Source organism: Lichenostomus cassidix, chromosome Z (assembly GCF_008360975.1).
Source record: "Lichenostomus cassidix isolate B80296 chromosome Z, HeHo_3.0, whole genome shotgun sequence".
Lineage (NCBI taxonomy): Eukaryota > Metazoa > Chordata > Aves > Passeriformes > Meliphagidae > Lichenostomus > Lichenostomus cassidix.
The window spans coordinates 27,963,018-27,979,003 of NC_139511.1; the positions used below are offsets into that span (position 1 = coordinate 27,963,018).

Consider the following 15,986-nt stretch of genomic DNA (forward strand, 5'->3'; position numbering starts at 1 on the left):
GTCCTAGATTCATATTCATAGGATAAGATATTGGGATGACAGCTACCCAGTAATTGAAATATCAGGAGAATGCCTTGTTCCTCACCATAATCTGCAAATGAGGAATACAAAAATGAAATAATTTTCCAAACCTCTCTAACTTGCTTGATATACATCACATGGCTGCAATGTATGTATTTCTCTTAATTCCGTTCACAATCTACAATTTACACTACCATTCCTTCAGTGAAGCAGTGTCATTAGTTCTTGTAGTCATATTGCTTTGTGGAGTACCTAAAACACTGCTGAAGCTTGCACCCCTCTTCTTTTATCATGCATTTCACTGTCAGAATTAAACTGTTCTGTAAGCTCCAAAATAATGCACATATTATACTTACTTTGCCAGGGCACTGAAGGAGTGGCTAAAAGACTTCGCAGCTAGATGGAGCAGAGTCTGAACAAAGACTTCTATTTTCAGAGGGTTGAAAGTAAATCCTTCACCTGCAAGTCATTTGATGTTGAAACTAGTAAATTCTTGAAGTAAAGCACGTAAGCTACTCATACAACTGTAGAGATAACTTATAGTTTTAGCTTATTTCACAAGAGTTCCACCATCAACAGACAATGGAACAGAATAGTTTTGCAGGGCTGACCAAGGAGCTAGTAAAGACTCTTCCAAAATGCGCAGAGTTTCAGGCTCCCATTTTGCCATGGAGAAAAGCAGAAAGCTTCTTCACCAACCTGGAATTCTATCAGAGACACAGCCACCCCACCAACACGTGACAGCACTGAGGGCAGCACAGAAAGTCAGCAAAGGAAAACTGCAGTTGTGCATCACGATACGGGCCTGGAAGACCATAAAGAAGGGGGCTTCGGTGCCCCTTGGAGGGGGGAAGGTAAGGATTATTAACATACAGAAACTGACCATTTAGGATATAGGAGAAGGGTCTACCAGGTATATACAGCAAATATGGCTACTAGGCTGAACAGTGTCAGGCACCCTCCTGCAGCTGTAGACAGGCAGTAAGGAGAGCACTAATTAGTGGGTAATGCCTAAAGCAAATCAGGAAACATGACAGTGGATCCCAGGGAAAAAAAATCCACCAGATCCATTGCTGCACTTTCTCTATGTAGCTGGACCCTTGCAAATACTACAAAAATAATGAAGCATTTGCCATTGTTTAGATCACTTCTAACTCTCTCTCACTCTCCCCATTCCATACAACACTCAGGATTTAGGAATCAGTGCTGCCTGTGGCTGCAGAGCTAAGGAGAATGTGAGCATTCCCACTGTGAGTTTTCATCTGTGGAACATGCCAGCCAGTAGGCTGGCTGTCTTATCTCTTGTGGGACTGCACTGAGGGGAAGGAAGCTCTCAGGGCAGAAGCACTGAATTTCAGGGGTGAGGATGACAGTAGGAACTGCCCTCTGCTGCTGAAGGCAAAGGGGATATTAAGTTCTTTTATTCTGTCAATAATTGCCAGAAAACACACCTCAAGCACCAGGTTACCTCTGATAGGAAAAACAGGCCAGCCTCTGCATGTAAGATATTTACAACAAAACTAACTATGGTGTATTTACTGATAAATTGAAACGACCTACTAGAAGGAAAAGCATACAGTTCTGTGAACCAACACACACATAGCTCCAAAGCATGGCAGATCAGGCTACACACAGAATAAACTACAGTCCGTCAAAACCTAACAGCATGTATCTTACCATCATCATCATCCTGGTTGGGATTAGGCACATCTTTTAAAATGCTGAAGATTTCATCATTGCTGGCCTTATTTTTAATTGCAATTGTTAAACAGAGTGCCACAGTATATCCAGGAAGAGATCCTGAACAAAAACAAAGAGGTCAAAAATATGGAAAGGCAAGCCAGTGAGGATTCTTAACATTAGTCTGCCTCACAGAGAAACAAGTACCTTTCACAGCTACACCTAAAACTAGGTGTTTCCAATACCACTGTCCACATCAATATGCCATAAAATTGCTCAAAACGTTTTCTGGTCTTCATGTTAAATTCAAAACTTGGGGTAGAACCTTTAGAGCTGAGCTCAGGCAATCACTTTCCTGACTAAAGCTCTACATCAGTTTCCACCAGTTTTCTAAAAATACAATACTTCCTTGTTTTTCCTCACTGTGTCTTTGATGATGACACTTTTATACTTAGAACTGTATTTACACCAAGCAATAAAAGGAATAATAAGGTACCTCTCTACCTCAACCTTCATGGTATTTGTTCCTTCTGTATGCTCACTAAATCAAGTTAACTGGTAAAATATTCTAGTGCTTCATGAAGCTCAAAAAATAATTTCTCATTATCACTTCATATGCTGACTTTTCCACAGTATTGTGCCCAAACAGGGGAAATAGATGAATTATCCAATTTTAGACTTCTGGCAAATAATACTGCACAATATCACAGCCACTTCAGCAATAGTAGCTTGATGTATCTGGATTTTCTTTTCTTCATAAGTAGCAGAGAAGGTTTTATTGGAGAGATACAGGCTTAATACACATTAATTGCTCATGTGAAGTATATTTACCCATATGAAAATCATGCATATTTATTTGAGCTGTATTCTTCTTTATGAAGACAACTCATATTACAGTCAATCTAGCTCCCTTGCTCTGAAACACTTCTTCGAATTCACCACTAGTAATTTTAATACTTACTATTACTCTCATCTCCATATTTGTAAATGCACACTGGATTAGCAGGACTGAGGACAGAAAAACTTGCAGGAACAATGTCTATTATTCGCTGATGGTAGGAGAGTCTGGAAGTAACAAGTTTCACAGTAGTAGAATTAAAATGTTAATAACAACACCGGCTAATGCCTGCTTTATAATGTTTCTTCTGTACTTAACCTCCATAGAACAAAAGCTGGGATGCTCACACAACAGAATGGTAGTTTCTACTGGGTAGTAAGAGCTCAGAAAACCAAATTTACTAGTAGATGCTTTCTATTTTAACTCTGTGATGCGAGAGTTTCATCCTCACACAATTAACCTGCCTTGTGAAAAGGCTGTCTGGTAAGAAGTTTTACGCAAAAATTTAAGATGTGCTGCAGAAACCTAGTAAGATGTTGGTATTCAAAACAGAAAAACTATTAAAGCAGACATCTTCATTTTGCTTTCCAGCTTAATTTCACTCCCACAAAGGCTTAATTTGCTACCAGAGTTTTCAGTGAAATGGAAGAGTGCCACAAAAAAAACCCCTTGCATTTGTTGTGCAGCACAATACTCTCACAATTCTGATACAGAATTCATTCAAACCTGGATTCTTTTCATGTTGGATCCTGAATAACACAGGCCTTTTGGACATTTTGCTCTTTCTCTCTCCTATATTATCCTAATCTCAACAACTTTAAGCCCAGACTACTTATCTGGACTGCTAATTACGTAGTCTTGTTGGGTTTGGAGATTTTGTTTGTTTAGACAGTTGTTTGTTAGTTTAAAGTGAACCAACATCAGAGGCACCTAGAAGAATCAAGATTAGATTCTCAATTTTCAGTATGATTAATGGTCAGCTCCCTCAATTTCTGTGAATGCTGAACACTTTCCAAGAATATAGCCTAAACTCTATTTCTTTCCATGCCTGTGGTGAAGCATGTCTTTTTGTAACTACAGGTGTGCATGGGTAGCTCACTACCATCTGCATCACCTGTTTCTCCCTCTCTTTAAAACAGTGTCCTAAAGCAGGTAAATCAGATTAAAAATCATACATACAACAGACTCATCTCTTAACTGAAACTGAATTGTAAGCACAGATGTGCCCAAGACAACAGTTAAGTTAAAAGGACTCTGACAGCATTCAGATGAAACTTTACCTTGAATGCAACTATGGAAAGATCTTACTTACCGCATGCACTTTTCCAAAACCTCTCTCACAAATTTGGGTTTGGGTTTTTCAAGATCCTGAGTAAGACAATCTGACCTATCAAAGGACAGAATGCGACGGCTTTTAGCAAAAGCATTTAGTCTCTTTAGTCTCTTTTTGGCTTAGTCTAAGAGTACAGAACAATCACAGTCTAAAGACAATGGGATTGCTTGGCACTTGGAGTGCAGGCAATTTTAAGCCATTGAGGTAAGTTAATCACTACTTCCTTATTGGCAATCAGCATTCCTGGAATCTCATCTCTGTGTGATAAATTTTCAAATAACTTCCCTTCCCCCAGCGCATTAAAAATAATTTGTGGCTGTGGTTGGCTGGCTTTCCCTTTCCTTAGCAAAGGAACCTTGTGTGATTTCATGGTCTGTTCCTCCCTCAGCTTTTCTGGCTGATTGCAAATGCATTTCAGATAAAGAAAAGCCCCAAATACCATTACTTGCAAGATTTGTGAAACATGGCACTTTGTGAGAGAGATCCACAGGAGTACCTCCATCAAGGAACATCCAGGCAAACTAAAATCAGTTCTTTGAAGACTGTTGCCTGGTCAGTCAACATGGATGTATGCCAGGATAGCCACTAAACACTTAACTCCACGAAAGGACAGTACAGAAAACGTAAGTAAAGCCTTAGAACTGTATCAGAAGAAGGGCTGCACCACTCTCCACAAGGACTCTCAGGCAGATCACCTACAGAATGCGTGGAAACTACTGCATGGAGAACTTGGCCTCAAGAGGATCTCCCTTGCTACATGGGTGCCAGGAATGGAAATCTCAGGGAACCTGTGCTTAAGACATTGAGGGACTCCAGGGAGCACCTGCTAGAGATTCAAGTTCAAAATGTGGCATAGTAAGAACAGGTGACAGGGCAGATCTAATGGAACTTCAGGCACTAAGATTTGGCAGGTGGGAAAACAGACCACAAGGTCTCAAGGATAAAAGTCATAATGAAACGTTTAGAGTAGGACAGAGAGCAAGATTACAGAATAAATACAGGATACAAAGAGTCAGCACAAACCATCAAAAGTAAAAAAAAAGCTTTGGGGAGTAATTTTGGAAAATTTGCCTGCAACTGACAGAAAATGCAGGACAAATTAAAGCAATCACATTTCTGCTTCCCCTCTTTAAGGAATACTTACACTAGCTTGAGATTTATCACGAAGTTCACTAGGGACAATACAGTGACTAAAGAGATTATCAAGATAATCTACTACCGAGTCCTCGTGGACAGATTAAGAAAGGTCTCTGATAAGCTAGTGGAAAGCAATTAACAAAGCAACCATGCTGTAACACTTTCCAACTATGTTTGAAATTTTATGGTTTTTGCAGTATCAGGTTTGAATCATGGTGATAAACTTACCAGTCTTCCCAGCTCCAACGGAACTGAAAGTTGCTCAAGTGGTGAGAAAACCAGTTAATAAATCTTTATTAAAAGAAAAAGAAAGCTCTGTTAAATGTCAGAAGTGCAGGAAACTTTCAGTTGAGCTTTCCTTATAGGTGCATTCTACTTTTCAAAGACGAGCCTGAACTCTTTAGGCTATTACAGCATATTCACAGTAAATTTATGTTGACAGAAACAAAAGACTCATTTGGGAGAGTCAGGAAGGTTTTATGGACAAATAGCTTGTCATGCTCTATCATTTCACATGAAGAGATGAACTATTAAACTACCAATTAAAACATAAATTTACTGTGAATATGCATCTTTCAAATTTTTGATTAGTCATTAACTGCTCTCCTACACAAAGGAGACTTCACTGAAAGGGCAAAATCACCACCATTCTTCTCTGAGCAGCACATACGCAATCAACTTCCCTTCCAAGTCACGCCCCTGACCACTAGGGAACAGGCACAGTGCCAGGTAACAGAGTGCTACACAACCATGAACAACTTTGAACACGGGAAAGTCACCAATCTTAACTGTCCTGCATAGACAGCTAGACTTGTGACCTCCAGGGGAATGTTCTTGAGAGGAGAGACAAGTAGTAAATCCTTCACCTTCTCTTTAGATTGCTAAAGCCAGAGCCCACAAAACCTTTTGAATAACATCAAGTAGTTCTAACAAGGCTTTCTGATTACTCTTTTCACAACCTCTTTGTTTTCTTCCACATTGGCTATCGAGGAATGTTTTCTATCTATCATCTCCAAAACACATTTACCTGTCCACACATGTTGTATTCATTGTATCCAAACGCATGTAGAGCATTTCTGTGGCTTGTGCAAGCTTAAAGTTTCTCATTAAGGTTTACAGCAAAAAAGTTAGTAAGTCAGACGTTATTCCTTTCAGGTTTTTAATAGAATGTCATCACCTTTTTGTACTAAAGCTCCCTGAGTCTATTCCAAAATCAGGTAAATCAAGTAAATTCACAGTGGAAAAAATTAATAATATTGAGAGTTCCACCCTCTAATCCCAGCCTTCTTCCCAGTTCTTCTTCCATTATTGCAACAAGACTGCTGGCTTCTTCATCAGGACAGAATTCACACCATGAAACAAATGACACTGAACTGACATGAACAGACATCAGCATCCTTATCGAGCACTTCTGTAATCTCATCAGCCTAGGTTATGCAAAATCAATCTTTGATTACTGAAGGCATCAGAAAATACATCTACATTGACTTTACCCAACAAAGCCTTTATCCTTTCTACACTGTCTCTATTAACACAAAGAAATTTATGCACAGACATATACCCAATTTGAGGAGGCATCTGGCTCTAGTCATTGAAATGATGTCATTTTCAAACAGTGAGTAGTATCATGAAGTAGAAAGGAAATACAGGCACGAAATTACCAGTGGATAGACATCTATTGACTGTCCTCCATTCCAAGCCTACAGCCAGAACTAAAACAATACGTAACGATGTAAGGGGCAATGCGGCAGTCAGAACTACCTGGGAGCCATGCCTCTTTTCTCAGCATGTAGCCACCCCTTCTGAGCTCACACACAGCTACTGACTTTTTAAAAACTCCCAGTGTGAGCACCAAGTGGGAACTCAGACAAGATCCTTTAAATTACCTGCTACACTTCCTACTAACAAAGAGTAGGAGCACTCAAGGAGATGTTAGAATAAAAGATCGAGTCTGTCCCTTCCTTTCCTTCTCAGCCTTTAATGTGTCTCTGACCAGGCCACACACTGTCCGAACCCAAACAGGCAGCAGTGATAAACAATTATGGCATTTTTTCCCCTCACCAAGACAGGACTTCTTGGGAAGGTTAGAGGAAGTACCAGACCATTGCTCAGTATGCTGAAGGGTCTTGCCTACTTGGCAAATCTACATCTCTGTTAAGTGGGTTGTGTTATTCTATCTCTTCGGTGTTACAGCCTAAATTTCCTGCCACTACTATAAAATACTAACACTGTAAAATATTAAGAGTATTTATTACTAACCCATCAGCTACAGAGGAAACAAAATGAAGACTGCTTTCATAAATGTTCCTCAGCAGCACAGAAAGGATACAACTTGTGGTAAAGAGCCAGGCTGAAGTTTGCACAGCTCAATCAGGAGTGTTGTGTACATGACTTCAATATGTGGTGGAGATGGCAGTTGAAACAACTCCGCAAATATTACCTGTAGGAGGGGAAATCACACAGTAAGAGCATAGTCCAATGTGCCCTGCACAACTCTCAGCTCCATAATTGTGGCCATCAATCCTAAAGAACTGGCTATCCCAAAAGACCTGTATTCTTCTGTTGAATGCAAGTTCCAGGAAAAAGAGACAGAACCAATAAAAGGCAGTCGTACCACAACTCTACTAATACAGTCCATTCTAACTGCCCTTATCCTTTCATGCTAACACAACACCAGCACTACACATCTATTATGTCTAACAAACATAGCATGTAACTCTAGAAAAGAGCATAGTTATAATACGACCTACTGCACTGATACCATACGATCTGAGAAATGCAGAAATAATTTCATCCTAGTGAATAATAAATATTGTATTTGTTAAATGATGTCTAAGCATTTAGTGTGAAAGAATATTTGCATTAAAACTACATTTATATGTTTTCCATTGTGTCCTCTTTTTTATACAAAACTGCATATAAATAAAGTTGCAACTTTAAACTGAGACTTACAACCAGCATTTCATACAACAAACAGATATGCTCACCGCCCCTTGGAAGAAATCCTTCTAAGAAACCTGAAAATAATCTTGCAGTCAGCACTTGTGTTTTTATTTTAAAGTTTGCCTAAAATAACAGCATGTCAACCTCTGAGTGCTAGAAAAAAATAATGTACCACATCCACCTCTGAGTTTCTGTTTATTTTGTATTTCATTCTCAACTAAATTTAAATTACATCAAAGAAACTGGGAAACTTTGATTCATTATAGGTGATCAGTTTCCTCTTTAAACTTCTGAATAAAGCTTAAAGGACTTTTTTTTTTAGAAAAGTCTTACTTGTGTAAGAAATCAACATCCATTTATAGATTCCAAAACCTGCACATGAAAACACATTGACTAGAACTTGTTTTTCTAAGGAAGGACTTGAAAGCATAAGGAGAGTATAATCCTGGGGAACCTTTCTGTGCCAGCATAATTTGGACATATTGTTAAGACAGATATGGCCAAAAGGTAGGGAGAACCCTGTTAGGCAGAAAACGGCTTCATTTTTCAAGATAGGCAATAACAACTGGGTAATCAGCTGCTTTCTGTTTGAGATACTACATAAAACTGTATTTCTGACATTTATCACACGTTCAGTACCAAATATCCAGCTTAAGTGTTTCAAACTGCCATGCCATATTTCGCAAAAACAACAATGCCACAAGAAACAACAGCAGACACTGATGCTGTGGAAGTCTGAACTGTGTTGAGTGCGAGTTGTACTAAAAACTGTTGAGCACGAGGCACAGCAGTCCAACGGGCCCATGACGCTGCACAGACATTTTCTCTTAATGGCCACCACAAATACCCATATGTGCACATAGAAGCAGCTAGTGAGAGAAAGCTGCCACATTTCAGTGGCAGTATTTCACACTGTTTCAGGCAGTATGGAGCATTCTGTGATCAACAAACTGCAAAGTCGAGCCAAAGCTAGAAACACTTGGGAAGGTATCAGCAACTACTCTCAGGCCACCTTTACTTCTTGCCTAACTCTAATATTCTGAACTCTAAATAACATTTTCTTGTATTTGTTAGACCACATTTTTTCTACAGTTCTGTGACTTACTGAAAAAGTTACTGAAGTTTCGCAGATTGAACAGTTGTTGAAAGCTACACATCACCAACATGATTATTGGTGAGAGACTGTCAGAGAAACCTTAGTAGTAGAATAAAGAGAAGCACAAAAAACCCCATGCTAAGCATTAAAAAACCTATATCTTCATTAAAAGTAAGCAGTCAAATTATGAAGTGAATATTCTAAAATAACTCAAAACTGCAAGAAATAAAAGGAATTATTACAGTGTTAGTCATAGAATTTGTACATTTTTTGTTTTTTCATCAATTTTTACAGCACTTCAAGATACTGGATGTAAAATCACTGAATATATTTCTATATTAAGGCATAAAATTACTCCTAATTTTAATGCTGTTTAATTTAATAAATAAATTCAATACTGTTCTGAATTCAGAGTGAAAAAAGAACAAGGTGACCAAAACTCACATAACTTCACAGCTATTAGAATATTTGGCATTTTGGTGCCAACAGGAATTCTCAATCCCACTTTAAGATAAATCTGCTACATAAGATTATTTCTTGTCATAATCAGCTCTGAAATTCATACTTAATAGTTATTTCTTCATAAAGCCTTTATACAAGTTACTGTAATCTGTTAATCCCTCTCAATTTTTGATGAAAATCAATGAAGTTCTATACAGCTCTGCAACTTGAAAACAGACTTCTCAAAGAAGGCAGTAAAAGCAAACCTATGCTACTCTCCTAGTACATGTTACGGTTATCTAGAATTCTCTAATATGGAGAACGTCCTGGAGGAAACACACTGCTACTTCCCTGCAAGCTCTTTTCAGGGCTATTAGGTCAAAATAATTTAGAAGATCCAAACGTAAAATCATGCAGAATGGCTGAGTCTAACTGGAGATCATCAAGTCAAAAGCCCTCTGAATACTGCAGGGTCATCTGGAGAATATTGCTTAGGGCTGTGTCCTGCTAGGTTTTGAACTGCAAGGATACAGACTCCACAAGTTCTCTCTCCAAACTCTTCCAGTGCTTAATCACCTTCGCATTAAAAACAGATTTTTCTTATGTTTAAATGGAGTTTCTGGTATTTCAGTTTGTGTACATTTCCTCTCGTGTTTTAGTTCAAAACTGAATGCACCAAGTTAAAATGACAACAAAAGCACAAGACTATCAGTCAACTGTATATAATCTGCTCATTTAAAAGCTGCTGGTTTAATTCAACAAATTCTGTTTGATTCCCAAATCAAACTGTAATTTAAGGAACCTGTAATGGAACTAACTGTGATGTGTTACTCATGAAATAATGGAGCTCCAAAGACGTGGTCAATAAAATCCATACCTCTACTATATGGTAGTTCAAGGGGATCTTGTTATTTCCTGGATAGCTCAACAGCTGTGCAGCACTGCAAAACCACAGAAACACGGATATAATTCAGACAGAACAAAGCAAATGTGACATTAAAATCAAGTAACAGAATTACAGAAAATGCTTAATTCTGGGCAAAAGTTCCCATAAAAACAGCAACAAACAAATCCATTATCTTTCCAAAGTCTGTTATTCAACCCATAGAGCACTTAAAAAACAAACAGCACAAAGACAGGCTAGCATTGCCTAAATTATGGTTTGTAACCATGTACTCTCTATGCAGTAGTAGCATGGCTTGAACATTATCCTGCTACCCACGGCTTAGCACAGAAAGTCACAGTGATCTGTAATTGTGGCATGTGTACATGAAAAGGGGAAAAAATTACCACAAACAATTAGATGTCCGGAATGACATGAAAGCCCAGTTAAGCTAATGGTTTATAGATGAAACTCTCATATTTCAAATGCTTCATCTTTTAATCAGATCATTATCACCTATCATTAGTGCAAAGCAAACCACTACCTCTCTGGCACATCCTGTATCTCCCCATGTCTTTTACTTTCCTCTGAGAATTAACAGAGACTATCCCAGTAACTGCAAGAACACTGAATTTCCAGTTTCTGCTGGATCAAACAGCTGCAACCACAAAACTTCACCACATGCCATCACCAAAAACATGATTTCTGCCCATTGCTTGCATATTACACAGGGTTTGGTAGTTTTCATACAGAAGCAAGACAGCTGTGGCAAACTGCCTCGGTTATCAATTACCCACATCCTATAGTGCTCGGGCAGAAACGAAGAAAAACGCTCTGCCTGCCTCCTGGCAAAGATAAATTGAAACTGACGAAATCTGGCCCTGCAGTGACTCCCCAGAGTGAACTTAATTATCTCTGCCTTGTAATTCCCACAGGAAGCAAAACAAGGAAGTGTCCAAAAACACCAGTGCTCAGTTCAGCTGCGGATGAACGAGCTCACTGCCCCAACTAACCAGCATTCCTGGAAGCACAACACAGCCACATTCTCCACAGAGCTCCCATGAGGAATAAGGTGTGTCTGCATGCTTTTTGCAGCACATTCTGTATTATCAAGGGATTCCCTTCCCAAGAAACCACTGGCCCCCCGATTAAACAAACTCTGTTATCTGGATGTTATGGATACACAGTATTCCAGGCAACAGTTTCACTACAGCTAAATGTAGTAAATAAACTTTCTCCACGAGCTTCAGGAAACGTTTGATCTCGAGCTCTTTCCTACCCAGTGCAGGACATATCGCACTGGCAACAAAGCCCCAGCAGCACTTAAAAAGTGCCTTGGGCCCCACTACTGAGCTCCTCCTCATACCAAGTCTTTCTCTCCTTCCAGTGCGATTTGATGATGCAGTGGAGGTTCTCTTCTATTACAAATCTTTCAACGGAGTGGCTGCCAGGCATGACAGGACCCTGGTAAGAAAGAATGAAGGCTCATGAAGACCACTGCTAATGCAGTGGTACCACAGGCAGCAAGCTATCCTAGATACAATTATAGCTAGAAAAAAGGAGCCCAACTTCCATATAAACACCATGAGGTCTCAACTGCCCTTTATCCTTTAGGAACGCAAAGCTGGTATGATACATTTCCACACAAACCTCAGAGTCACTCACATTTAAAACAAAATGAATACTAGGACTCATTAAAAGAAGAAATAGGAACAAAATTAGAGAACATGATTCTAAGTTCACAAAGCATTTACTTCTTCCTTTGCTTTGTGGAGCAACTGGGCAGGCTACCATCATGGAGCCTAGAAAGAAAATCACAGCTGAGCTACACTATGATACAGAAATGAAACCACAGAGTGGAAAGACAGGTCTTGTTCACTGCAAAAACCAGAGGCCAATAAGCAAAGGTAAAAGGCAGCAGACTCATGCAAAGGGAGGTATAAAAGCATTTGGAGAAAGCAGTATGTATGTTTTTCCTGCACTCCTTTGTTCCATGCATTACAAATTTTAAGAGATGATAAACACTGCAACAAATACCTAGTCTGGAAAAAGACTTGAGTCACCAACTTTTTGGAAGCAAAGTCTAACTCTGCGGATGTTGTTTTAGTCGAGACATTAGATAATTCAGTCAACATTGTCCACTAAATGAAAGCACCACAGTATTTTACTCCCTAAATTCTGCTCTTCTCAAACTTGCATTTTACAGTAACTTGGTCACTTAGTCCATTTCTGCAGAAGTACCAAAGCAAAACTGCTGCTGGCCTTCAAACAACTCACTATCCTGGGAGAGAGAACATAACATTTTGACTAACACTGCCCCAGGAACCCCACTGTGAAATCCACTCACCATTCCCCACAGCAACCACGTACCTCAGGGTCATCCGTGTAGTCAAACATCCTAAAAATAACTCTTGGCATCGGGTATACTGAATCTTCAGTGTGAGGTGGAGGGGTGAAGGGAGGCAGATTGTGTTGCAGTGCCTCACAGAGAACGCTGTCAAAAGCCAAGTAGGGCCTCAGGATGTGCCGCTCTTGCCAACGGTCTTTTTTCAGCTTCTGAATCTGAGACCAAAGGCAGTCCAAATACTGAAGGAAAAAGGTCAGAAACATCAGAGCTGCTGAATCTCCAAACAAAAAGGGCAGTTTCCTAAGATATCTGAAATGTATAAATTCCATACCACATTCAGAAAAAACCTAAGTTTCTTAAACTGCTGATTCAGTAAACCAACAAATAATTTAAGAACTCTAAATGCCAGTACTACTCCTAAGTCCACACAATTCTGTGTCAGTAAAATTTAGCTGCTAGCAATTTTTTAAACACCAACAGGCACCTCAGGAGTCCCAGTGAAACTACAGCACTAAACAGTCACTACTCTTTGGTGGTATTAAAAGAGTCATAATATCCCAGCATTCTCACAAAGGTGGCATTGACACCTCTGCAAGGCAATAGCCTTGCTTTGTTTAATTGCTCCAAGTAGTCTGGAGGCCTGTGGCCTCTACTGAATGCAAATTTCAAGTTATAATGTTTGCAAGAAACATCTTTACATGGAAGGGCTTTGCATTTACTGAAATTATCACCCTACAGAACTAGTAACAGCTAGCACCTAAAGTGAACAGTCACGTCTGCAAGTACTCTGGGTCTCAAACACAGTCAGCTAATCTCTCCTCTACTTAACTAATATTCAGATACTGGGCAGGCAAAATACTCATGTAGACAAACTGATCATACTCAGAAAGGCCATCCCTCCAAACTATGTCTAACAAGATAATTTTTAAGACCATGATTTAATCAGAACAGTGAACACAATCTAAGAGGACCAAGTCGCAAAATTTCCCAGAAAATCAATTTAGATCCTCCTTTCCAACATTTGTCCTGAAAATTAGGGCAAAGAAAAAACCTCAAGAATATAAAAAAGGCAAATCCCACCCCAAACTAGCCACATGCCACCTTCTCTCTCCAGTATTTTTTGCATTATTGGGAAAGACAGCATGGAAACTTCTGCATACATTTCCTATATATTTTTTAAGCACTTCCTAAAGTTGAGAAAAAACAAAGCCACTAGAAAGATTTCTTTCTTGCAGAGGGGAGAAACATTTAAGGGTAAGTAAGGAATTATATACATTCTGCTTCACATGAAAAGCCCTTTTAACATGAAGCCCTGTAACCTAACCTGCAGTTCAAAACCCAGCAGTACAACTTTGTAACATTTCCTCAGGGGCCTGTCAGGAAACAACAGAACACTCTCCTTCTTACTCAACTCAACCTCTTATTTCAGCCCAATATTTGGAGAAGAATTCCCCACACACAACTTGGTGGAATCAATGGCAAGCAGCAGACAATTCAAAGCACTCATACTTTTAGAGATGCCTTTTAATTTCATGATAAAAGAACACCTCAGTAAAAAATTATTTTTCAAACTTTCTGAAAGAATGCAGTGTAAAGTCCAATCACCTCTTCTTGTGGATGTGGTTTATCAGCAGTCCACACTTGTAGCATGGGCACATGAATCTTCTGGCGGCGTCTGTTTAAACAGGAAAGAAAACCTGACCTTTAATAGACTAATTTAGGGCAGTTCTGTTTTTATTGTGAGTGTATGACTATTAGTTCTCTTCAGCTGATGAAGCCTACAGTATACAAAACCCAGGTTTGTGATTACTTAAAATATCTCTATTACTGTGCCTTGACAACAACTTGAAGCACCTAGACAGAAAGCAGTGACACTGCGCAGCACTAATGCAACGATCTACCAGCATTAACAGCACATTTGCAACTCTAGCTGCTCTAGAATGAGCAGAACAAGACCTTCAACATACCCTAGAACTAGACAATTAAACTTTTCAAATTCAAGAATCTCTTCTCCTACTGTATTTTTAGGGCTTTGCTCCCCCCACATAATGGCTCAGACCTAAAGCATTTACAATACTTTTAAGTGAGCAATAATCAAAGCTATTCACACTTAGACACCAATGAGATTGTTTCTAACCAGTTACAACTTACTTCAAATAACTTTCTGTCTGAGACAAGAGACGATCCATTTCAGCATCCTTTTTCTCATACAACTCCTTTCCAACCCAAGGCAAAGATGACAAAAATGCAAACATATACCAGTCACATCGCACCTACAGGAAAGTAATATAACAAACTCTGAGTATACAAGTAAGATCCAACAGATTTTGTACACATGCACACTACCATTTCAAACATCAGCAAATTGTTTTGGGGGAACGTAAAGACCAGCAGTTGCACACTGGATAGGTAAGGCACCAAAAAAAAAAAAAAGGATTCATGCTTGAAAAGTGTGATTTTTCACCTGAACTGTGTCAAGCAGACTTAAAAAATGGGATCACTTTCAAAGTTCTTCTGCAGATGATCAGTATAGCAGAAAAACTAAGCACTCTGCAACTGACAGAGTAAAGTAAAATAAATTAAATTTGGCCACTTTGCTATGACAGACCATGCTTTCCTACTGTACAAACACATTTCCCAATTGCCACAGGCTCCTTTTACTGATGCTCAGGAAACCATATGTGTCAATCCATTTAGCTTGCTCTCCCTAAAATCTCCCTGTTCTAAGCACAAGTACAGAACAAACGGTACAGAGAAATTGTGAAAATAGCCCCGGGGAGTCTACAGATCTTTTGCTTACTTGGGGTACATCCTCCTCCTGTGTTACACTCACAAAGTTCTCAAACATAGCTACCATTGAAGGTGCAGCTATTACATGACAATTCACAAGATCAGAGAGAAAACGAACCTAAAAAAGAGAAAAAAGGTGTTCTAAATTAATAATTTTTAAACTGGCTTCACAAGAACAAATTAACACTATTGGAATGATTAAAACAAACCACCAATAAAAGTATAATACTCATTCAGTACCACAAAGGCTGAAATACTACACACTCTACAGACTTGCCTTTCAATGCTAGAAAACAATTCTCATATGTGCTACCAAATATATTGCTCATTATAATGTTCTTAATCTGTTCCAATTGTAAGGATAATATTCCCAATTAAGGAATGGTGGGAAACACCAGTTTGTACTCTAAGACACGCAAACTCATACTAAAGAAGAAAACTCTTGTATTTGTATCTACTTTATACAGTATCAGATTA

At 39.0% G+C, this 15,986-nt stretch overlaps 1 protein-coding gene across 1 annotated transcript in view; it reads right to left on the reverse strand.

Moving 5' to 3' along the window:
- NCBP1 (nuclear cap binding protein subunit 1) overlaps window positions 1-15,986 on the reverse strand; it is a 32,858-nt gene that overhangs the window by 13,614 nt on the left and 3,258 nt on the right. The window contains exons 5-17 of the mRNA XM_085043543.1: window positions 15,520-15,627; window positions 14,871-14,992; window positions 14,325-14,394; window positions 12,743-12,958; window positions 11,739-11,836; window positions 10,367-10,430; window positions 7,339-7,449; window positions 6,037-6,101; window positions 5,238-5,300; window positions 3,852-3,926; window positions 2,663-2,766; window positions 1,699-1,821; window positions 378-480 (exon numbers count right to left, since the gene is read on the reverse strand). Coding sequence (XP_084899669.1) covers window positions 378-480; window positions 1,699-1,821; window positions 2,663-2,766; window positions 3,852-3,926; window positions 5,238-5,300; window positions 6,037-6,101; window positions 7,339-7,449; window positions 10,367-10,430; window positions 11,739-11,836; window positions 12,743-12,958; window positions 14,325-14,394; window positions 14,871-14,992; window positions 15,520-15,627 — 1,322 coding nt within the window. The remainder of the gene's footprint in view (window positions 1-377; window positions 481-1,698; window positions 1,822-2,662; window positions 2,767-3,851; window positions 3,927-5,237; window positions 5,301-6,036; window positions 6,102-7,338; window positions 7,450-10,366; window positions 10,431-11,738; window positions 11,837-12,742; window positions 12,959-14,324; window positions 14,395-14,870; window positions 14,993-15,519; window positions 15,628-15,986) is intronic.